Below are 22,262 nucleotides of genomic sequence, written 5' to 3'. Positions count from 1 at the left end.
GGGGGAGCAGCGGGGACCAGTAAGGATTTGAGAGACCAGTGGAAACCTGTGGAGACCAACAGCGAGGACCGGAGAGCCTCTCGGTGCGTAAAGGTTTCCAAAGCGCCGCAGCGCAGCCAGAGGCTGCAACAGGTGAGGACCGGCTGGAACCTGGCCGCGGAGCCGCGCGGAGCCGCGCGGCGCGCCGCCGCCTGTCCGGCTGGCAGGTAGAGAGTCCCGCAGCAGGCAGCGGGTCTTCGGGTCTCCTGGTGCAGCTGCTGCGGCTCGGTGGGAATGGAGAGCTGCCGCTGCGCTGCGTGCCAGATGAGGAGGAGGAAGAGGAGGACCGCGCCCTGCAGGACCTGCGGACCGGCCCCCCGCCCGCCGGCCCCTCCCCCTCCCTCTGCACCAGGTGACCCTGCAGGTAAATAATTCTGACCCAACATGATACTCAATGTTCCTGTTTCTATCCTAAAGTCTAGAAGTGAAACATAGATCAGACTTCCAGATGTTAATCTAGAAATGTTTTCTATACTTCAGCCAGCGCCCTGGGCAGAGAGCCGCAATCTGATGCTGGGCAGAAACTTAATGAAGCCTTCATTTCCCAGAATACCCTGCGTCAGTGAGGAGGAAGAGGAAGAGGAGCCGATGATGTAAACTTTATTGACACAAAGATAAAACTTTAAAAGCTTAAAATTCTGAGCCAATCAGACGCTGCGACCGAGTCACTTCCTGTCTGTCATCGGAACAGGCCCACTTTCTTCTTCTTTGGTCTGGAGGACTGTCGCTCCGCAGGACGAGTTGCTCTGACGGCCGCAGCCTGCACAACAGAAACCTGCTTTCAGAAACTTTCAAACGTTTTCGAACCGTTCCTTCAGATTAAAAGCAGTTTATAGATTTTATCTGCAGCTTTTCAGCGTTTTCACACCAAAGACATCTGAAAAGTGTGGCCTGCTGCTGCTGGCAGGTTTGACTGTTTCAGCTTCAGTGCCATGGAAGGAAAACGTCTGGAAACGTTTCTTCCTGTTCTCAGTTCGGGACGTTCCCTGACCTGCGCCGCACCGCCGGGTCCAACCGGGCCGCTGGGGTTCTGGTTCTCTGGGTCGCCTCCGTCAGGTCCAATCACTGGCAGGCAGAGAAAACAGGAAGTGTTTAATTAGAGACGCTGTCATTGATTTACTGGATCACTGCAGATTTCACACATTTAGATTTAATCTGATTGTTTCAGCAAACTGAGTTTCCATCAGTGTGGCCTGATGTCTGCTGGCGGTTCCGGTTCTGATTACCTGTAGTCTGTGCTGCTGGTTCTGGTTCTGGTGGTTCTGTCCGGTCTGGGTCGCCGTGGGTCTCTTGGGGTCGTTTGTGCGGTGCGACAACGGCGGCGTAGAGCCGCTGCAAGTCGGCGTTGAATCCCAGAGCGTCAGATGGATCCGACCGCAGCAGAGGGAGGTTCTGGAGAGAAAGCGAGTCCGGATCAGCGAGGATCCAGAACCTTCAGAACCTTCAGGGTTTAATCGAGTCAAAAGAAAATATATCACCAAAAACTGCAGCTGCTCTGGCAGCAGGCGGAACGTTCCTGTAGAAGGTTTTAATGATTTCATTTTATCTTTCTAATCCCAAGATTTATGTCTTTATAAATCTGCTTTTCGGTTCCTTCCTGGGATCGACCCGAAAATCCTGCAGCATCTCTGGGGTGTGACACAGGAAGTGATGTCATCAGCCTCTGTCACAGGTCAGGATGCGAGCAGCAGCAGGAAGTGATGCGGCTGAGTTCCTGCGGCGTTTAGCCGCCGCTGCTGTCAGAATTAGCTGGGTAAATATTGACCCCCCCTCCTCCCCCGGGGCAGTGGGGAGTTAGGGGGGTACGGGGGCAGGGGGCTCTCTCTCGCTGCGGTCAGACTCCAGGTTGCTCATTGATTTATTTTTGTTATTTGTTGGTTTAAATATCGTAAAAATAAATGTGGCTGCGGCGCGGCGGACAGAGGAGCCAATGTGGCAGAAAGCAGCAGAAAGCCCCCCTTATTTTACCCTAATGCCCCCCGGGGGTCTGGCTGCACACCGGCTCACTTCACCTAAACTGGCAGCCCGGTCTGTGGTGCTGAAATCTCCATGGAGCTCTCCTGACCCGTATGGAAGCCCATTAGTGACACCGGCAGGACATATGAGGTTCTGGCCTATTTAAAGCCCTGGATTCATCCAGAAGTCTGTCTCCTCTAGTTCTGTCTGATCTGCTGGGGTTCCAGAGTTCATTCCTGTTTCTTCACAGCAGAAATCAACTGAACTAAACAAACAGCAAACAGTTTCATTTCCTGGTTCACCAACAGGGTCACCTGCAGTGATTCTGAGCCGCCAGCGGGGGCAGCGCTCCGACCGTTGGTCAGTCTCTCCTGCGTTGCCTCGTTGCCATTGATCGTTGAACCCTCCTCTGTGAGCCAGCTGACCTGAACCCAAAGGACCAGGAAGGAGTCCTTGGTCAGCTGTTGCTATGGCAACGTCTGAAAGCAGAGACGATAACCTGCAGGCGTTTCTGCTGCGGTACCAGACGATGCTTCTACTCCTGGCAGGAATGGGCTTCTGTACCTGGCTGTGTTTCTGGAGAGAACGCAGTCAAGAGGAGCTCACCTGGTGGCCCCGCCCCCAGCACACGCCCCCCACCCCCAGTCCTCCCAACGGTGAGCATGGTTGGTAGTTTTGGACCAGCCGCCTCTGGTTCTGGTTCTGGCTGCTGTTGGTTCAGTGGGGGGTCTGGAGCCAGAGAGTCTCCCTCCTGGTCACTGACTGGTTGCAGACTGGTTATTAACTGGTTACCGACTGGTTACCAACCTGTTACCACCTGGTTACAGACTCGTTACTGACTGATGGATCCTCATTGTATTTTCAGTCTGAACGGTTTGATGGAACTTCAAAAACTGTTGTATTCCATGCTGGGCTCAAATGAGGTTCAGGTCCACAGAATGATGCTGCCACCGCCGTGTTTGTAGTGTCACTGCCGAAGCAGCGCTGTGTTTGTGCCTCAGCAGCTGGAACAGAACTTCGGCCTCGTGTTTGCAGACGCTAATCCTGGGTTTCAGCACCTTGTTGCCCAGCTCCCAGCTGTCCCAGTAACCCTCCGGCCTCCCAGTTCCGACCCAGTTCCACTGACGGGTAGATTGATGAGGATTAAGCTCTGGATAAATCAAACTGGTTGCTGTCCTGGATTGTTAGCAGAGGCAGGCTAACGGCTTCATGACTCACTGCCTAAATTTATCCTTCCAGACGATGCTTCTCTCACCAGTACGTCACTCCCAGTTCAGATGAAACCAGTGTCCTTCCCAGCTCAGCCATAAATTCCTCACACAGCCGACAGTCTCCATCTGCAGCCCTTACAGGTAGAAACCGTTTCACCGGCTCAGCTGTGTGTTCAGGTTGACTGCAGCCTGAACCCAACGGCGATGCTGCACTTTGTGACGCATTTTGGTTTTCAGAGCAGAAAAACGTCTGGAATCTACAGAAGACATTGTCAATGATGTTGTTGAAAAATTTAAATATTGTCCAAACTGTTTCTTGTTAGTTATAGGATTGTAAATCCATAAAGAAGTTTTTTAAGGAAAAGTTGAGGAAAAGAAAAGATGAAGTTCACCGTCTCAATCTGATCGACTGACTCATGCAGACCTTTCTGTCCATATTTCTACACTGCAAATAAGGTTGTTGTGCTTCAGGCTTTATTTCTGACTTTTAGGACAGTTGAGTAGAAAAATGTCCGTCTGAAGGCAGCAGATCTGCATCAGGACGCCACATTTAGGATCCGCAGTGTTTCTGCCCAATTACGTGATTCATGTAAACCTCAAGTGAGGTGTTTTGGTCAGGAGCTGCCACAAATTGTCAGATGCCGTTATACTGTCGAGCAGGTTGCCATGGAAACACAAAGCCGCCGGCCCAAGAAACAGGAAGTGGGCGACGTTCCCAAGCGGTGATGGTTCAGATCTACAAGTGTCCGGCACGTGTCAACGCAGTCGGGCGCCGATGTCACTAGGTCACCAGATCCCCAACCAGATCCCCAACCAGATCCCCAACCAGATCCCCACTGGTCGAATTAGAACTTCATAAAGTCCAGAATTAGCAACAAAAGCTAAAGCTATTTAAAAAGGAAGCTAGCAGCGTTTTAAGAGGCTCATAGCATGTTAGCGCCGCACTGCTTCCTGATCCCCATGGACTCCACTGTGATGTCACTCCTGTTAGCATTAAAGTTTTAGCAGGATTCCATGTGCAGAATGCAAGCTAACATTAGCTAGCATAAGCTAGCATTAGCTAGTGTAAACTTCTATCCTCCAGGAAGTCGGTGATTGTTTCACTTCCTGTGTCTTTCAGAGTAATGTTGTGGTCAGGAATCACGACTCAGCGCTTTGAGGCCTATTCAAAGTCTGTAACTGGGATATTTCCAGATATTCTCTCAACCAGAACCGAACTGTTCTGGTCCAGACAAAGATAGGGACAACCCAACACACACACGCACACACACACACACACCCACACACGCACACGCACACACACACCCACACACACACACACACACAGTAGAAGCTGGTTTGACCCTGAAAGCATCAGACCTGTGTCTCTATCCTCCAGCTCCGGCTGCAGTGTGTGTAAAGAAGTGTGTGTGTAAAGAAGTGTGTGTGTGTCAGCCAGACTATTTCCACCCGGGTAAATGTTGACCTGCGCTGGGCGGGGTGTTTGTGTGGCGGCCGGTGGGGAAACGCAGCAGAAAATAAAAGCAGCAGCTCCTGTCATCAGGCAGTCTTTGCGCTGCCGTCGCTGTGGGAACCAAAACCACCAGAGGAACAAACAGTCGCTGATGAGGCCGCGCACAAATAACACAAAACGTCAAAAAGCTTCAGCTGTGAGGGAACAACAGAGCAGCGGAAAAACGCTGCTGAGAATCAGACGGGACTCGGCTCACAACACTAAACTACATGGAGGCACCGACACATGATAACTAATCAATAACTTATTATTAAAAACATTTACAGAATGTCTTCAATTTAAAAAAGAACAGTTTCTTTTCTAAGACAACAAGATGTGTATTTATGATGGATTTCATTATTTTACATGTTAAACATGTTTCTAACAACTTTTAAATTCATTAACGAAACGTAAATAGAAAACAGATCAATTATTTATTCATTAAAATTATCAACAGAGAATTTGAAAATGCTTTTTAAAAAATATGATTTTCCTATTTTTAATTACATCCAGATTAAAAACTAACATTTGCTAGTAGGTATTTTATAATTATGTTATATAAATTATATAAATAAATTAAATTTATTCGAAGTTTAATAAAGTAATGAATATGATTTATTTTAATTACATCCAGATTAAACTAACATTTGCTAGTAGGTATTTTATCAATTCACTGATATAACCATTATATAAAAAATTAGTTCATGAAGCTTTATTGGTGTTTCAGGTCAAAGTAATGAATATGATTTATTTTAATCCTGCAAACGCTCCAGAGCTGAAACAAGGTGGCGCTAGAGATCCTATCAATTCACTGATAAACCATCAAAGACACACACACATTAGACACACACACACATGAAGCTTTATTGGTGTTTAACACACACAAACGAACACACACACACACACACACAACACACACACACACAGAACACACACACACATAGCTGAAACTCCAACCTGATAAATACAGCACACACACGCTAAACACCTCTGATTCACACACACACACTAACGAACACACACACACACACACACACACACACACACACACACACTAACGAACACACACACACACTCCGCTCCAGCCAATGTCTGATCTCCCAGTTGACCCGTCTCAGTGATATTTGTCCCTGAAATTTTTATTTCAGTTTGGACTTTGGTTTTCACAGAACCTGATCAGATCAGACCGGACCGGACCGGACCAAACACCGAATGTCTTGTAGCTAGAACAGGACTAACATAATGTTCCTGCTTACAGGATTTTGAAAAAAAATGTTAAAAAATGAAAATGTTACAAAACAATTCCCAGATTTTCTTGTTTTTTGGATCAATAATCGATCAAATCTCCACAGATTCTTTATAATTATTGAATCAATTCGGAAGGACAAAACGGAGTGGTTGTCATGACGATTTTAACAGAGCGGTGTGAAGCGCAGGATCAGCAGGGAGACGAGATATTCCACACCTGGCTCCAGAGAGCTGCTCTGATTGGCTGTCAGCAGCTGAGCTTTCACTGTCAGGAGGCTAATGCAGCAGCAGCAGTCTGTGTCGCTGAGCTCTCTTACCTTCTGAATGAAGTCCTCTGTGTAGAGCTGTTTGTTGAAAACCTCCGTCTGCAGGCGCTCTGCCAATAAAATCACACAAACACCAAATTCATTCATCACAGCTCAGATCGTTAAAGATCTAATTCAATTCATTTCATACATAATAAGAACAAAAATGGTAACTTGCTTATTTTGATCAGCTGCTGGCTTCACAAATTAATATATTTATCTATAGTGATGCATATTCCATCAGGTGTTGCTGAAAGATGTTATATTATTGCTTGGATTGCAGTTCTTCATCTTAAAGTTCATGTTTCATCATGTTTTGATGGGGAGCGCTGCCACCGGCCCAAACAGAGCTTTGGGAAAGGGGCGGGGCTCTCCTCATCCACCAATCACAGCCCTTCTCTATTGGACAGTAGAACTGGTCAAGCGTTGGTCACTTCCTGTCTAGATGTGTTGGTCACTTCCTGTCCTGGTGTGTTGGTCACTTCCTGTCCTGCTGTGTTGGTCACTTCCTGTCTGTGTCTCTGTCCTGCTACCTCTGCTAAGCGTGGCTCCGTTCTCCCGGTAGTCCTGGATTTCCTCGTCCTTCCTGGCCAGCAGCTCTCCCAGCTCCTCCAGCTGCCTGTGCAGCAGGCGGCTCATGACCAGCAGGGGGCGCACCAGCTGAACGCACGCCTGAGAATCACAGAACAGTTCAGGTGCTGCAGCTGCAGCTGCAGTGTGTCCAGATGTGCTGCGGCTCACCAGAGCGACTGGAGCGGGGCTGCAGTGGAACTCCCAGTGGAACGGCAGGCCGGCCAGCTCACTCTTCAACTTCAAGGTCACGACCCCGTCACACCGCCACACAAACATCTGGGAATTACCGGTGCCTCCCCCCAAAAGCCAGGGCTCAGCCGCCTCACGCAGGTGGGAAAAGAAGGCCTGGACTGCAGCGCGCAGACGCCGGTTCAGCTCCTGGAGGGCAAAGGTGGGTCCATTGTCATCATCTGCTGCAAGGTGACCGTCCCACAACCTAAGGTCACTGTACATACACCGTAAGGTCACTCTACCTACACCGTAAGGTCACTGTACCTACACCGTAAGGTCACTGTACCTGCGCCCGGCACTCGATGGCTGCTGTATCCATCCGCTCCTCCCACACGCCCTGCATGTCGGTCAGCATGACGCAGTACTCTGTGTGGCCGAACCAGCTCTTGGCCAGCAGCTGGCAGCCGTCGATGCAGACAGGAAGCCAGGGCTCCTGGAGGAGGAAGTCGTCAGCTGGGTCCGTTCTGGGATTCATCGCTGAACCTTAACAAGGATTAGACAACCAACATTAGTCATAACAAATTAATCACAAAACAAATTAAAATGAGGTCAATAATTTCCATTTTGATGAATAATATTATTTGATTGCCTCTTTTGTTTATAGACTTTGGATTCTATGTCTTTCATGGCTTTGATCCTGTGTGTTTTTATAAAATTAAAGTTTATTGTCTTGGAGAGATCAAAAACTTGAAAATAAGATATCTTAGTTTATATCGCATTAATTCTTGGGACAATTTATCGTCCAGGAACATTTATTATCCAGACAGGTTGGAGTGTGTATCATTTTCAGACTCCTTTATGAATCTAACTTATGAAACCCTTAAATAAGAAAACCTTCACTGTAAACCCAGTCTGGCCACAACACCCTACAAATAGCTCCAGTTTTCGGGAAATGAAATGAAAGGTTTCTCGTTATAAACGCGGATCGTGTAATAGAGGCTGACAAAAAATAAATAAACACGCCAGTTCTGTGAGTTTATGACGCCTTTATGCACACGGAGAGGCACTTGAAAGACTCAAGGAAAAATCACTCACCATGCTTCGTTTAAAAATCCATGACTTTTCCACTTTAGTCATTTTATCTGCACAGCCAAAACACCAACAGCTTTTATATCAAATTGAATTATATTAATTAATACTTATCTCTAATTCGGCATCACTTTCCAAACGCATATTTAGAAGAACATGAGCTTTTTTTAGCGTTAAATCCCCCAAATGAACCTACCTTTAATGAATGTAGAGCGGGAGCTAATAGGAGCTTTTACTTGTTTTTAAATGTTATTACACACATCTAAGACTTATTCTGCTAAACCAAGTAATAACACATTAATATAGATTAATAAACGCGTAAAAACCAGAGTATTCCTTAAAAAATGACTGAAGTTTCTAAAAGAACCTCAACCGGTTGTTGTTGAGAAATTTCCTACACCGATAAGAAACACGGACGCGGACTGCAAAGGTTCCGGTTTATAACGCCTTGGCTTTATCGCCACCAGCTGCTGTAAATGGTGGATTGCTTCAAATAATTTAAGCGCATAATTCAATTAAAATATGTTGTAGACATAAAAGTATGTTTTTCTATCACACTGAGGCTGACAACAACGGGCTCTTTTCCTTCAGAGACAAAATCATTAATATCAGACTGGCTGATACTTGGTGAGGGAAGAGAGACGAGAATAAGAAGCTGATTATCTGGAGTAGAGCTTTGGAACTGACGTCACTGCACAAGACGTAAACGTCACACGGAGTGACGTCAGTTCCAAAGCTCTATAAACGCGGCTCCATACAGCCCTGTCAGCTGCCAGGTCATGTGATTTATTCCATGGAAACAGAAACTTGGGCGGTTCTCTGGGTGAACTGCAGCTGGATCTGAACTCATTTGGACCTTCAGGGCTGACATGGTGTTATGTTCTGTTATTGCATGAAAAGGAAGAGAGCTGAAGCTAAACTGCGTCTGGTGCTGCTTATTTCCACTATTTCAATATAGTAACACCACAACACATGGACGAAGAGAAGAAGAGCTCAGCCTGCACACAACCAGAGAGCAGGTAGTTCACCCACTCATTGTTCTGTTGTTGCCGTTGCTTTAAGTAACATCTTTCATTTTCTCGCAGGATTTCTGACTTTTACTCTTTTTTAGGCTTCAGCTGAAAAGTTCTGCTAAGCTGTGAAAGCTGCAGAGTTTATGTGAGTCTAGAGAAGGTTAGACAGTTCAGTCAGGTCAGGTGACAGAGACGGTAACTCAGACCAGGAAGTAACTGTCACTTCCACCTCTTCTTGTTTTTAACGGCGACAAAGAGTTCGTTAAACTGCTGGTGTATAGTCAGCTTTAATGTCGATTGTTGTACTTGTTCTTCTTACAATTTCACTTAGTCCTACTGACACAACACCACCGTCGAACTAAAATACAAAATAAATGTAAATGAGACGGTGTTTGAGACTCTTTGTTGTCCATCTTTGTCGTTCAATAGAAAGATACTTTACTTATGTCAAAGACAAACTAAAGGTTGCGTAATCTGTGGCGTGTGCATGTCAGCAGATTAAAAAGTAGGAGGTTTGCTAACCCTGTGCAGAGAGGAGCAGCTGTCGCTGATCACCTGGAACATCGACGGGCTGGATGGAGACGAGCAGCCAGAGAGAGCCAGGAGCCTCTGCTCCTACCTCACAGAGTGAGACCAAGCTCATCTTCAGGGTCAAGGGTCACTGCACACATGTTTCTAACAGGCCTCTCCACAGATACTCTGCTGATGTGGTGCTTCTGCAAGAAATGGTGCAGCCCTACATGCGCTTCATGCACCGACGTCTGGGAGACGAATACGCCTTCATAGAAGGTCCTGAAGGCGTCTGATGACTGGCTGATTCTGGGGGTGGTGTGTGTGTGTCACGGTGTGTGTGTGTGTGTGTCACGGTGCCGTCTCCTCCCAGGTGGACAGGACGGTTACTTCACCATGATGCTGCTGAAGAAGTCCCGCCTCAGGCTGCTGGATCACCACATTGTCCACTTCTCAAAGTCTGGCATGAAGAGAAACCTGCTGGTTGCTCAGGTTCCTGCACATCCACAGACAGCCAAGTCCTGATGGCCAGGCTTTTATTCTGAAAATCTGCTCTGTTGGGCCAGGTGCAGTTCGGAGGCCAAAAGCTGAGTCTGATGACGTCTCACTTTGAGAGCTGCAAGGCCAACGCTGCAGAGAGGATGAGGCAGCTGAGGCTGGTGATGAAGGCCATGAGCCAGGCTCCAGATGACCAGTCGGTTCTGTTTGGAGGGGACACCAACCTGAGGGACCACGAGGTCCGATTCTTCACCCCTCCTCCTAGGGGGCGCCAGCGCAGCCCACTCTGGTTTTCTCTGAAAAATGTCAAAAATCGGCAGGAAGTTTAGAAATATTCCTGGGTAGTTATATGATCATTGTTGACGATACTGAAACACAACCAGTCTGAAAAATGACAAACTATTCAGATTTATATACATTTTTGGATTTCTGTTAAAACCCAGTAGAATAACCAGAGAACTTTAAAACAATCATTAAAACGTTTTGTGTTTGACATATGATGTGTTTCAGGGTTAGGGTTATCGTCCACTATGAACACATGACTATTAGTTTAATAATTTAATAACAGGGCAGCCTGGAGGGGTCAGGGTGAGGGTTATAATTCCCAGGATGAAGCCCAGGTTTGGTTTCCGGGTGTTCTCAGCCTCCTCCCTGGTGTTCCCTGCAGGTAGCTGCCGTGGGGCTTCCCGGGAACGTCGTGGACCTGTGGGAGGAGCTGGGAGAACCGGAGAAGTGCCGCTACACCTGGGACACCCGGTTAAACACCAACAAAGAAATACCGTTCAAATGCCGGTTCCGGTTCGACCGGGTGTACCTCCGGCGGGCGGGTGTGGACGGCGTCCCCCTGCTGGAGCCCCGCAGCATGGCGCTGATCGGCCTGGAGAAGCTCCGGTGTGGCATGTTCACCAGCGACCACTGGGGGATCTACTCCACCTTCTCTGTGATGCACACATAAAACGCCTTCATTTGTTCTTTTTCATTTTTAAAACAGATAATTTTACAGAAGCTCAGAGTTATCTGAGACATCAGAATGAAACGTTGAAGAAGAAATGGTTCGATAACTGGAGCCTCCTCTCCCTGTCAGTTCTGGTCATCCAGAGTTTTGTAATTTAAGTTGAATGGAAGAAAGAATTGTGGTAAAAATGGGCGCACAAGCAATAGGTAATATGGCCAGAACATAAATCCATGCATTAATAAGAAATTTTTTTAGTTCAATAAGCAACACATAAACAAACTCTGTAAACCAAAATGTTCAGAATTGACCAAAATAAATACTTGAATTCTGTGTGTAGTGGATCTATATTATCTACACGTTTTGCGTCTTAACCAAATTACTAAAAAAAAAAATTGCCTTTTAAATTATGTTTTTATTACCGAGCTGTACCAGGAGAACAAAGTGGAGCTTTTAAAATGTGCACTGCCCCTTTAAGAGATCAAAGCCAGCGCTTCGTATCCTAGGAGATGTTCTGTTTACTTCCGGTTTACCAGCCAGCAGAGAAGACGAAACACCGGGTAAATAAATACAAGCAGGGTTTTATTAGCGAGCCACAACGTGAGTCTATCTTTTGAAATGTATTTTACTGACTATACAAAAATAACAAAGACAACCTCAAACAGCACGTCAATAACAAACACTACAAAAAAAACAAATCCCAACTCCTGCTGTAAACAAATCCAATTGGATAGAGAGGCTAGAACAAAGTACTAACATTAGTGAAAAAAACATAGAAATAATGATAAAATCTTCCAAACTTAATCTTCCATTAAGTCAAACAATTTAATTGCATTTAAATTCTGCATCTTTCTCAAACATCTTTTAAAAAAGGAAAGTTAATTTTTGAGACCAAAAATTGAGTGGGAGCATTTTGCATAGCCATATTTATTTTGTTACAACAAAGTTGTTGTTCCTCGGAGTCACCAGCAGGTGGCAGCAGCGCCTTCTTTCAGCTGTCAGGAAGTCTGCACCAGACTCGGCTTTTTCTCCCAATAAACTGGTTTGTCTCCCAGTTTTCTTCCAGTTAACGGAGTCGAAAGGCGGCTTGAAGCGGGTAAAGCTCGCCGGGATGGAAGAGTATCAGAACGGCAGCGAGGTTGGTGTCTCAGCTGGTAGTTTGCTTTGGTTTGCGGATGTTAGAAGGGAGGAGTTAGCTGGAAGCTAACCGGCTAACATAGCCGCTCCCAGCAGCGCCAGTAAGGTTTTACTGGAAATCGCTGATTATTTCCAGCTGTTCTCTGACTGCTCGGCCTGTTGATTTACTGCTGATGTTCTGTGATGTTTTTCAGGGTTCGTTCAACTCAGAGGAGGCGGAGAACGTCGTCAAAGAGGTAAAAACACTTTATTTCCGTTAGTCTGCTAAGAAACTGCGTCGGAAGCTTATTTAACAATTTTATTTAGGATTTATGAGAATGGGTTGAGTTCACATCTAGAAATGGACACAATAAAGACTTAAAACTGTTTAAAACCTGCTTTCTGTGTGTGTAATGCAGGCAGTGTTTTCATGTTATTTTAATCTCAGCATTTTAACTTTTTCAGATTTATTTTATTTACTTTAGTCAATAAATTGACAAACTGGTCACACCAGGCTTCTTAATTTGGTTTTTTTGCTGCATTCATGTTCAAAAATTGATTCATAATTATTTTTCTCTGTTGCACAAAGTTCTTTGAAAGTTGAAGAAATTTAGAGATTAGTTAATTTTTTTAAAAGGCGTTTCTGCTTTTATATTTTGGATGCCAAATTTTACAAGAAATATTTTCTATTTCTAACATTTTCCAGTTTATAGGAAACTAACGGCTTATTTAAAACTTTGAACAATGAAAACTTTGATCAGTCTAACACAGTCCAGATGTTACTGAATTTCATTTAAATCTCTCCTGAATTTCAGAGTTGAGATTGAAAACCAGAGTGACTAATTTATGATTAATTTATGGTTCCTGGTTTTCATAAAATGGCTCCATTGATAAATTCCACATAAAAACTAAAGGTTTCTGCCACTTTCTTTGTTCATGTGTTGAACACCCTGAGCTCCTCTTCCTGCTGGGTTGTAGCAGCAGAAATCAGCAGCTCGGATCAGAAACAAATCGTGTATTTTTAGCGTTTCCCGGGCAACGCGCCGCCCCGCTGACTAACTCGTGACTGACGGCGGTGTGTTTGCGTCAGGGCATCGAGAGCGTCCTGGGGGGAGACGACTACAGCCAGACTCATGTGAACAAATGGACGGCCGCCATCGTGGAGCGCTGCCTCACGCAGCTCGTCAAGCTCAACAAGCCCTACAAATACATCGGTATGCAGCGGACCAGTCAAAGCCCGCAACACCCAGCCTCTGTTCTCACTGCTAAACTGGCCATCGCTGCTTTCACAGATTGCTACAAAACTATGGTTGGTAAAACCATAAGGCATTGATTACTCACTAATCAATACCCAACAATGCACACTTTAACTAATAAATTCATCACTTTGAGTCGGACATCATCAGGCCTCAATCCAGTGGTTGGACTAGTTCAGCTCAGTTTGCTAACTGCAGTCTGAACCTTCATCAGTCAGAATGAACCTGCTTCTGTGATTCTCTGTTTCATGAAGGTTTGATGGTTTTCAGCGTCTGAAGATAAAATAAATGATAAACTGTTTGTACATAGTGACGTGTTCAGTGATGCAGAAGACTGGCGCCGGCCTCCACACAGCCAACTCCTGCTACTGGGACACCAGTATGGACGGTGAGCTGGTCCCTCAGATAGAGTTTCGTCTGAGGTCAAAGTTCATCCCATAATAGTCTGACTGTTGTCCCGCAGGCAGCTGCACCGTGCGGTGGGAGAACCGCACCATGTACTGCGTGGTGAGCGTGTTCGCCGTCTTCATCGCCTAGGGGCTGCAGCGCTGCGGTCCGCCGGCAGGGGGCGGCAGAGAACTGCAGGTTTTAAACTGCTGCAGCGCTGCGGTCCGCCGGCAGGGGGCGGCAGAGAGCTTCAGGTTTTAAACTGCTGCAGCGCTGCGGGCCGGCCGGCCGGCAGGGGGCGGCAGAGAGCGGTTTTGTATCAGAGCTGCTGCACAATAAACAGTTTTTGGACCAAACTTGATGTTTTATGTCTAATCTTCTTTTATTCGTTTCAGTCTGACGGTTGGTGTCTAAACGTTTCCATAGCAACACCTCATCCTACATTAATCTGAAGCTCGTCTGTGTTTTTGCTCCGATATTTCTCAGATTTATTGATTAATTAAGCTGAATGAATTAGTTTTGATCTTGTTGAAGCAGGATTCACTCTGAGCTCAGCGTGTTATTAAAAACTAATCAAGTTTTTCTGCTGCTTCATTTTCCTCCTCTGGTACTGAACCAAAGTTTATTTGCATCTAGACCTTTTCAGGCATGATGCTGCCACCACCATGCTTCACTCTTCATGGTGGAGGCTCTATTTGAAAATGGTGGCTGAATTTACTATAATAAAAGAATATTTATTATATTGTAAATATTTATCACTCACTATATTTACCATATAGTAAATATATTGTAATTATAAAACAGATGAATATTAACTCTAGTAAATGCTGGCAGGTTTGGACTCGTCCATCAGAGGAACTTCCTGAAGCTTCAGAAATAAAACACTAAATCATTTTAATGTTTCACGTTTGCAGAAATTCATCTTTGAAGTTTTAACAGAAACCAGGAAATGAAGTCAAACATCTGAGAAACATGAAACAATTTGGATTTTAATTGATTTGCATTTTGAGCAGAAAGTATCTTCAATAAAAGCTTCGAAATTAATAAAGCAAAAAAAAAAAAGAAACATCAGGTTTAACTTGGATCAGCAACACAATGGCTTTTATTTTGAAAAGCAACTTTGTTTTCTGAGCATGTTCTCATTATTTCCATTATTTTTCAGGTTTGGTTTAATCATTTCACCAAGAGCTGCTGCTAGGTCACAAGCTTTTCAGAATAAAAGCCTCTCCTGTGTTTGCAGATGAAGCCATCACGTCTCGGGTTTTGTTTGCACCACCTGAAGGAAGGAAGTTTGGAAACGACCCTAAAGGTCAAGCAGCAGAGGAAGAAGAAGCAGCTTGTGGCTGTTGCAGCAACGAGGCTGTTGCAGCAACGAGGCTGTTGCAGCAACGCGGCGGTCAGAAGTTCTCCTTGTTGAAGATGAACTTGACGTCGGCCTCGGAGTGAGACAGGCACTGCTTCTCCAGAGACTTTCCCAGCTGAGGCGGGCCGCACAGGAACACGCCCACCTTGGACCTGCCGACCAGAACCGGAGTTAGAGGACAGAACCGGTGAGTTGACGCCTTGCCGGGTACCGGCCTCACTTGGGGTGCTTGGCGGCGATGTTGGTGAACTCGTTGTCCCAGTTGGGCTTTCCGTAGAGCGTCTTCTGCTTGAGCCCGGTGATCGGGTCGTTCTCCGCCTCGTGGTGGACCCGGAAATGAGCCGCCTGGTTCCAGAGCAAACAGAACGCTTTCACTGCTGGACGCTGACACAAACAGGAGCTAAGGGGCGGTCGTAATGTTCTGCCCGGTCCGGTACCTCCGTCTCCTTCCAGCGCGTCAGGTAGATGTTGTAGCTCAGGAAGTCGGCCATGTCTTTGTCCGCCATCTGGCGCTCCAGGGACTGCAGGAGGTCTGCGAACCACTCAAAGGCCTGGGTCTCCGGACACAACCAGTAGAAGTAGATCTGCAACAGAACCGCCCGTCAGACAAGGTTCTGGTCGGGTTTTGCTCCAGAACCCGCTGCGATTCTAAAGCTTTGTTACCCGCAGAACAAATTAAAGCGTCTGGGAAGGAAAATCTGCCAGAATTCCACTGTTTTACCAAAAATGATCAACTTAAGGGTTTTGGGGGCGGGGCTACTTTGGATCCCCGCCCCCAAAATCAAATGTTGCTGTGATTGGCTGGGTCTAATGCTCTAACTGGGACAAAACATAAATCCAGACCTCATTTGTGGAATAATTCAACATTTTTTCCCTGACATTTCCCAGGAAATATGAATAAAAGCAGTTTTAGTCTCTTGTAGATCCCAGATGGTGCCATTTTAACTCAACAGTATTCTGAAAGCTGATGGTTTCCTGTCTGAACCGACGTGTCCCACCTTCTTGGTGAAGACGTCCTGGTTGTTCTGGATGTGTTTGTACCACACAGACTTGAGGATGGAGGCGAAGGGCGTCACGCCGATTCCCGCCCCCACCAGCATCACCACGTCGTAGCGGAAGACGTCTTCGCTGGCGGTGCCGAACGGCCCGTCGATGGCCATCCTGAGGACCAACACAAACACACGCAGGCCGACCTGCCGTCACTGCCACACAATATTTCTGATCTATCCAGGAGTCTGATGGCTTTAGATTTGAGCTGCAGCAGGTCTGAATAGCAGCTCTATTATCTGCACAGTTTAATGGTGTAACTGCAGCATTTCTAAGGTTTCTATGGCTGCCGGCTCATTTCTCAAACACACAATAAGCCTCCCGCAGCGTTCAGAGCTGCTTTGGGCGGCCCTGGAGGCTGGGCAGCCGTCCGTTTGGTGTAATGAGGCTCGTTTTCCCAGCGCCGTACTTTGGCAGCTTCCAGGCCTCCTGCTGCTCCGGCTTGTCCCCGCCGCAGGCCTCGTACAGCGCCTGCGTCCAGTCCCCGACGATCCGGATGTGGGCGCTGAAGTAGTCCTCCTCCGGGGCGGAGGTTAGGGTGAAGGGGTGCCACTCCAGCCTGGAGACAGACGGACACTGGATGAAGACGTACTGGCCCACCTCCATGCTGAAGCCTTTCTTCTTCATCTGCAGCTCCAGCGTCTTGGAGGGGTGCATCACCACCTGGGGGGGCAGCGACAGGGTCAGGTAAAGGGTCAAGGTCAGTCTGGTTGAGTAGAGACTCGGCGCAGTCACCTTGGTGATGACCACTTTCTGATGGGACCGGTAGATGCGAACCATCCGCTCACACAGGTACAGGATCATGGGGCCCACAACCCACTTCCACGTCTGAGGAGAGAAAACGTTTGAGGAGACAATCAGACGGAGAGGATCCGATCGGACGGCGCCTCGGCTCGGCTCGGCGGCTCACCCCGGGCGGGTTCCCTGCAAACACGGGGACGGCGCAGCCCGACTCGTTTTTGCCCCAGTCGTGGAAGAGGTTGGCGCAGACTTTGGGGTTGTTGCTCTCCAGGCTGAGCAGAGTCTGTCCTCGCACGATCCGCCTGCAGCCACAGACAAACGGGTCGAGGAATCATCAGAACATCCCAGCGAAAGCCGGCAGAACTTCAGCTGACATCATTTAGTTCTCCTTCAGTCTAAAACATGAAACCTTTAGGTTGAAACGTTACCAAGAAGCTTCAGGTCTGAACCACAACCTGGACCTCAGGCTCTGCTGTCCTGCATGCTGATTCTCCTCTGGGTCAGTACCAGGTACTGGCAGAACCTGCTGACCAGCTGAGGGGCTAACTAGTCACATGAAGGTGAAATCAGTCTGAATGTTTGCTAGAGTTCAGAGGTCAGACTGCTTTTCCATCTGGAGTTTGAGACCCGATCGTCCATCTGGATCCGACCAGAACAGCTTTCATGAAAGTCCAGTTTGACTTCAGATTGTCTTGTTTGTGTCGTTGCTTCAGTCTGACGATCCAAAACCGTTATTATTAGAAAAGTCCGGCAGGTTATTATTTGACCGGATGTGTTATTATTATTGGATCGATGAAGAAGATGATGAAGAGGTTATTACCAGAAGTTATTATTATTATTATTATCAACCCGGCAATGGTGGTATTATTATCTATACTTTATTAGGTACTATTTACTGGTGTTTATTATTTGTTTGATTATTATGCATGTTCAGCTGCAGTTATTATTATTATTGTTGACCAACTTATTATTATTATTGTTCCTCAAACTGCTGAGATTAAGAACCACAGAAAAAAACTGATGAACCATGAAGGTTAGCTGATGAGACGAGCTGGAGATATTATTATTATTATTATTATTATTATTATTATTATTATTATTATCGTTATTATTGTTATTATTATTATTATTATTATTATTATTATTATTATTATTATCGTTATTATTGTTATTATTATTATTATTATTATTATTATTATTGTCGTTATTATTATTATTATTATTATTATTATTATTATTATTATTATTATTATTATTATTATTATTATTATTATCGTTATTATTATTATTATTATTGTTGTTGTTATTATTATTATCGTTATTATTATTATTATTATTATTATTATTATTATTATCGTTATTATTATTATTATTATTATTATTATTATTATTATTATTATTATTATTATTATTATTATTATTATTATTATTATTATTATTATTATTATTATTATTATTGTTATTATTGTTATTATTATTATTATTATTATTATTATTATTATTATTATTATCGTTATTATTATTATTATTATCGTTATTATTATTATTATTATTATTATTATTATTGTTGTTGTTGTTGTTATTGTTGTTATTATTATTATCGTTATCATTATTATTATTATCGTTATTATTATTATTGTTATTATTATTATTATTATTATTGTTATTATTTTTATTATTATTATTATTATTATTATTATTATTATTATTATTATTGTTATTATTGTTGTTGTTGTTGCTTTAGGGTTTATTTTCTCTGAGTTTCCAATAACCAGAAACACAAGAGTACTGGTGTTATGATACCGGACCAGAACCACAGAACCAAACAATAACTCTCTAGTAAGAGCAAAAAGTATTTTATAAAATGTCTACTAAAATATGAGTCCTTCAGTTTTTAATAATGACAAAAATATGAAGCTAAGTGGAAACTTAATGTCAAAAATTCAAAACAAAAATTAATAAAAACTTTGAAAGTTTAACAAAACCTGCAGGTTAGTGATTCTGGTTAAACATCATCATCATCATCATCATCATCGGCTGCTTCTGAGCAAACTGAAGGGAAAGTTAAAAAAAGAATTGAAGAGGAAACATTTCTCTGATTGAGCAACCAGCAGTTGCTTTCGCAACGTTTAGCAACACTGGAAAGTTGCCAGGTTGCGCCATCCACAAACAGCAACCACAGAGCATTGCTGGGGAAGCGTTGCTCACCGTCTCGTTGCTCCTGATGGGGTTGAGGAAGGACGCGTTGTCCTGGTTGCCGATCTCAGACAGAACGAAGGGCAGCAGGTCAACGCTGCGGTTCAGCTGGGCGTCCATGAAGAACTCAAAGTTGAACAAGTGAGCAATGATGTGGACGGCTGCAACAGAGCAACACTCAGAAACAACAGAGAAACACTCAGCAACAACAGAGCAACACTCAGCAACGCTCAGCAACAACAGAGCAACGCTCTGCTGAGCGGCGCTCGGTCATCACTCTGATCTGAGTTAAAGGGCTGTGAAGCAGGAAGAGGAGAACCTCCGGCTGCTCGCTCAGTGTTTCCTTGGCAGAATGAATAAACTGATGTAGAAATATGAACAACCAGAATGAAGCCTCAAACTAAACAGAAGAACGAGAACAAGAGCAGTAATCAGAAAGTGTTCCTCTGACCCGTGTGGAAGGCGATCATGTAGGCCACCAGCTTGTGGAACGTCAGGTTCCGGTCCAGCTGCCGCGCCGCGGTTCGGCTGCAGCACTGCAGGGACACAGAGGGTCTGATGAGAACCGGACGGGAACCGAGCCGGTGACCCGGGCCGGTGACCCGGGCCGGTGACCCGACCGGGCCGGTTCCCACCTGGATGGAGCCTCGCAGCAGCGACAGCAGGTTCCTGCAGACCGGCAGCAGGATCAGCATGCAGTTAAAGTTCAGGCAGGCGGCTGGAGCTCTGGCCCAGGACAGGGCGTGCTGCGGAGGCACAAGGCGTTACTGGTTCTGACCCGACTGACCATCGGGCTCAGTGGAGGCGGCATCATGCCGGAGATCCCAGCCCAGTTTATCAGAGACAGTAGAACCTTTTTACTCCACTTTTACTAAAAGAGGAAGAAACCTGAAGGTAGCAGGTGGAGCAGCTGCAGCGACAGAGGAACTGAGACTGAAGGTCGGCTTGGTTCAGAGACGACAGAACCGACTGGAACAACTGAGATAAACTGAGATAAAACCTGAAATAAACTGAAATAAAACCTGAAATAAACTGAAATAAAACCTGAAATAAAACTGAAATAAAACTAATTCAGACAGAACCAACTGGAATAAACTGAGATAAACTGAATTAAACTCTGAATAAAACAAGCTGCTGCTCTTCGTGTTTCAGAAATAACTAACAGAAGAACTCAGACTGTGGCTGAAGCTGTGACCCCTGACCCCTGGCCCGGTGGATCTGGACTCACCCCCAGCAGAACCCGGGTGTAGAACCAGCGGTCCACCAGGAAGGCCATGTAGAAATGGACAAACAGGAATCCGTTGATTCCCAACCAGACCAGCTGGAAGCAGGAGACAAATGATCAGATTCCCAGGGATCCAAACGGCCGGTACCGCTCACAGTTACACTGATAAAGAACTGAACCGACAGCAGAACTCCTGAGCAGCGGAGAGTCTTTATTGATCATCAGACTGAAGGTCTGATGATCAATAAAGATCATTGATCTCATGATTAAAAGGACTTTTACTCACAATAACAAAGAAGGAGAGCCCCTCATTGGCCACCAAGTTCCCCATGGCGACTGAGGAAGAGGAGGGAGGAAGGCTCCTTTATACCGCCACTCGCTCAAACAGGAAGTGGCTCACGCTCCAACAGGAAGTGGCTGCTTCCTGTGGCGGACGGCTCCAGTTTTTAAATAAAAACTTTTTATTCCGCATAAGAACAGTGAAACCGGAACCTGACGGTTCCATCTGGGCCCAACAGAACCGCCTCCTGCTGCGGAGGCTTTCCTCCAGCAGGGGGCGACGTCACGGCCTGGGCTGCTCCCTGACATGGTCTAGTCAAAGCCTCTCGGTGCGGCTGCATTAAGCAGACACTCTCTCTGCTTGGCTCACTGTGGACCGGTTACCGTGGCAACAACCTCGCGTGGCCGCCTCCTTGAGAGGGATAACCGGATCAGAACCAGACCAGGTCCAGTGGATCACTGCGTCAACCTGCAGGTCAAACTGGTCCAGTCAAAGTAAAGCTTCAGTAAAAACTAATGTGAGCTTAGAGGAAGATGCTGTCAGCGCCGGACCGGGTTGGGTGGCGGTTCTGGGAGGAAGTGATGTCGACACTGAGCTGCAGGACAGGAAGTGGATCCTTTCTAAAGCAGAACGCTACTTGAAGGCCGATCTGGACCAGAACCAGAACCAGAACCAGATCTGGCTTGTCCATCAGGTCCGTCAGTCTCTGTTTGACTTTTGTTCTGGACGGTTCTGGATTCTCTGGTCCAGAACCGTCCAGAATAATGAACTCTGTGAAAAACATCAGCGTCCCACAGCATGATGCTGCCACCTGCAGCTGGTGAACATCTGGGCTGCAGATTGATCAGATGATTGATCAGATGATTGATCAGATGATTGATCAGATGATTGATCAGATGATCTAAGTTGACCTTGATCAGTAGTGAAGGTTGGCTCCAGTCTGAACCATCATTACTGATTTATTGATCTATTGGTTCATTGATCTATTGGAGCTCTGTGAACAGAATCATCCAGATGAACGGATTCTTTGGATCGGTGGGTCAAAGCGGGTCGTGGTTCATAGTTTCTCAGTTCATCTGGATTTAATAAAAGCCTCTGAAATCTTCCGGTGGATTATGGACCATCGACTCGCTGCTGATTGTTTTTGTTTATCCGCCATGATGACATCATAAAACCTCAGAAACACAAACGGCCACCAGGATTATTACCTAGTGCTGCTTGTTCTGAACAAACACTTTATTTAGCACACTGAGCGCTAAGCTAGCGCTAGCTGCTAATGCTCTACGTTAGCAGCTAAGCTAATGAGTCCATTTCCAGCTGGAACCAGATGTTTACATACATGCAGCTTCTCCTGGTTTTAATCTGACCTCTTTCATCTGCTTCTTGGTGATGTCATAGCTTCCCAAGCTTCTGATTGGTCAATTAACAACAACTCAAATCTGCTGCTTCCTAATGTAACAGTAGCTGAGCTAACGGCTGCATGTTTTATCCCCGTCCTGCTGACGACAGAATGAGTTCAGTTTCTCTGCTGGGAGCCGATGGTCAATCTGTCCGTTTGTCCTGAACACCTTCACTCCATGATGCTGCGGTTCTG

General features: G+C 45.6%; 3 protein-coding genes across 4 annotated transcripts; 1 reads left to right on the top strand and 2 right to left on the bottom strand.

Annotated features, from left to right (window-relative positions):
• Positions 1 to 511: 511 nt before the first annotated feature.
• nhej1 (nonhomologous end-joining factor 1) lies at positions 512 to 8,503 on the bottom strand. Its single transcript, XM_044109380.1, has 8 exons — positions 8,281 to 8,503; positions 7,342 to 7,538; positions 6,993 to 7,202; positions 6,785 to 6,923; positions 6,264 to 6,322; positions 1,266 to 1,431; positions 1,031 to 1,104; positions 512 to 799 (listed from the first exon to the last, which is right to left on the bottom strand). Exons 2-8 carry the CDS (start codon positions 7,528 to 7,530, stop codon positions 719 to 721), a joined length of 918 nt encoding a protein of 305 aa, XP_043965315.1. The 5' UTR covers positions 7,531 to 7,538; positions 8,281 to 8,503; the 3' UTR covers positions 512 to 718.
• Positions 8,504 to 11,539: 3,036 nt separating this feature from the next.
• On the top strand, positions 11,540 to 14,172 carry LOC122826960 (dynein light chain Tctex-type 1-like). 2 transcript variants are annotated; one of them, XM_044109382.1, is made up of 6 exons: positions 11,540 to 11,617; positions 12,113 to 12,195; positions 12,389 to 12,430; positions 13,264 to 13,387; positions 13,740 to 13,817; positions 13,893 to 14,172. In XM_044109382.1, exons 2-6 carry the CDS (start codon positions 12,169 to 12,171, stop codon positions 13,964 to 13,966), a joined length of 345 nt encoding a protein of 114 aa, XP_043965317.1. In that variant the 5' UTR covers positions 11,540 to 11,617; positions 12,113 to 12,168; the 3' UTR covers positions 13,967 to 14,172. The 2 variants fall into 2 exon arrangements, with proteins under 2 accessions (XP_043965317.1, XP_043965316.1); XM_044109381.1 differs by having other exon boundaries at positions 11,553 to 11,657.
• A 612-nt stretch (positions 14,173 to 14,784) lies between these two features.
• Positions 14,785 to 20,779, bottom strand: LOC122827482 (cytochrome b-245 heavy chain). The gene is made up of 12 exons (XM_044110489.1): positions 20,675 to 20,779; positions 20,392 to 20,484; positions 19,799 to 19,909; positions 19,615 to 19,699; positions 19,041 to 19,324; positions 17,137 to 17,298; positions 16,962 to 17,054; positions 16,636 to 16,889; positions 16,178 to 16,340; positions 15,617 to 15,763; positions 15,400 to 15,524; positions 14,785 to 15,331 (listed from the first exon to the last, which is right to left on the bottom strand). The coding sequence occupies exons 1-12, from the start codon at positions 20,717 to 20,719 to the stop codon at positions 15,214 to 15,216; spliced, it is 1,680 nt and encodes a 559-aa protein (XP_043966424.1). The 5' UTR covers positions 20,720 to 20,779; the 3' UTR covers positions 14,785 to 15,213.
• Positions 20,780 to 22,262: the final 1,483 nt, after the last annotated feature.

This window comes from Gambusia affinis, linkage group LG24 (genome assembly GCF_019740435.1).
Source record: "Gambusia affinis linkage group LG24, SWU_Gaff_1.0, whole genome shotgun sequence".
Classification (NCBI taxonomy): domain Eukaryota; kingdom Metazoa; phylum Chordata; class Actinopteri; order Cyprinodontiformes; family Poeciliidae; genus Gambusia; species Gambusia affinis.
Note: the sequence above shows the minus strand (reverse complement) of the source record. Positions and strands in the feature narration are given on the sequence as shown.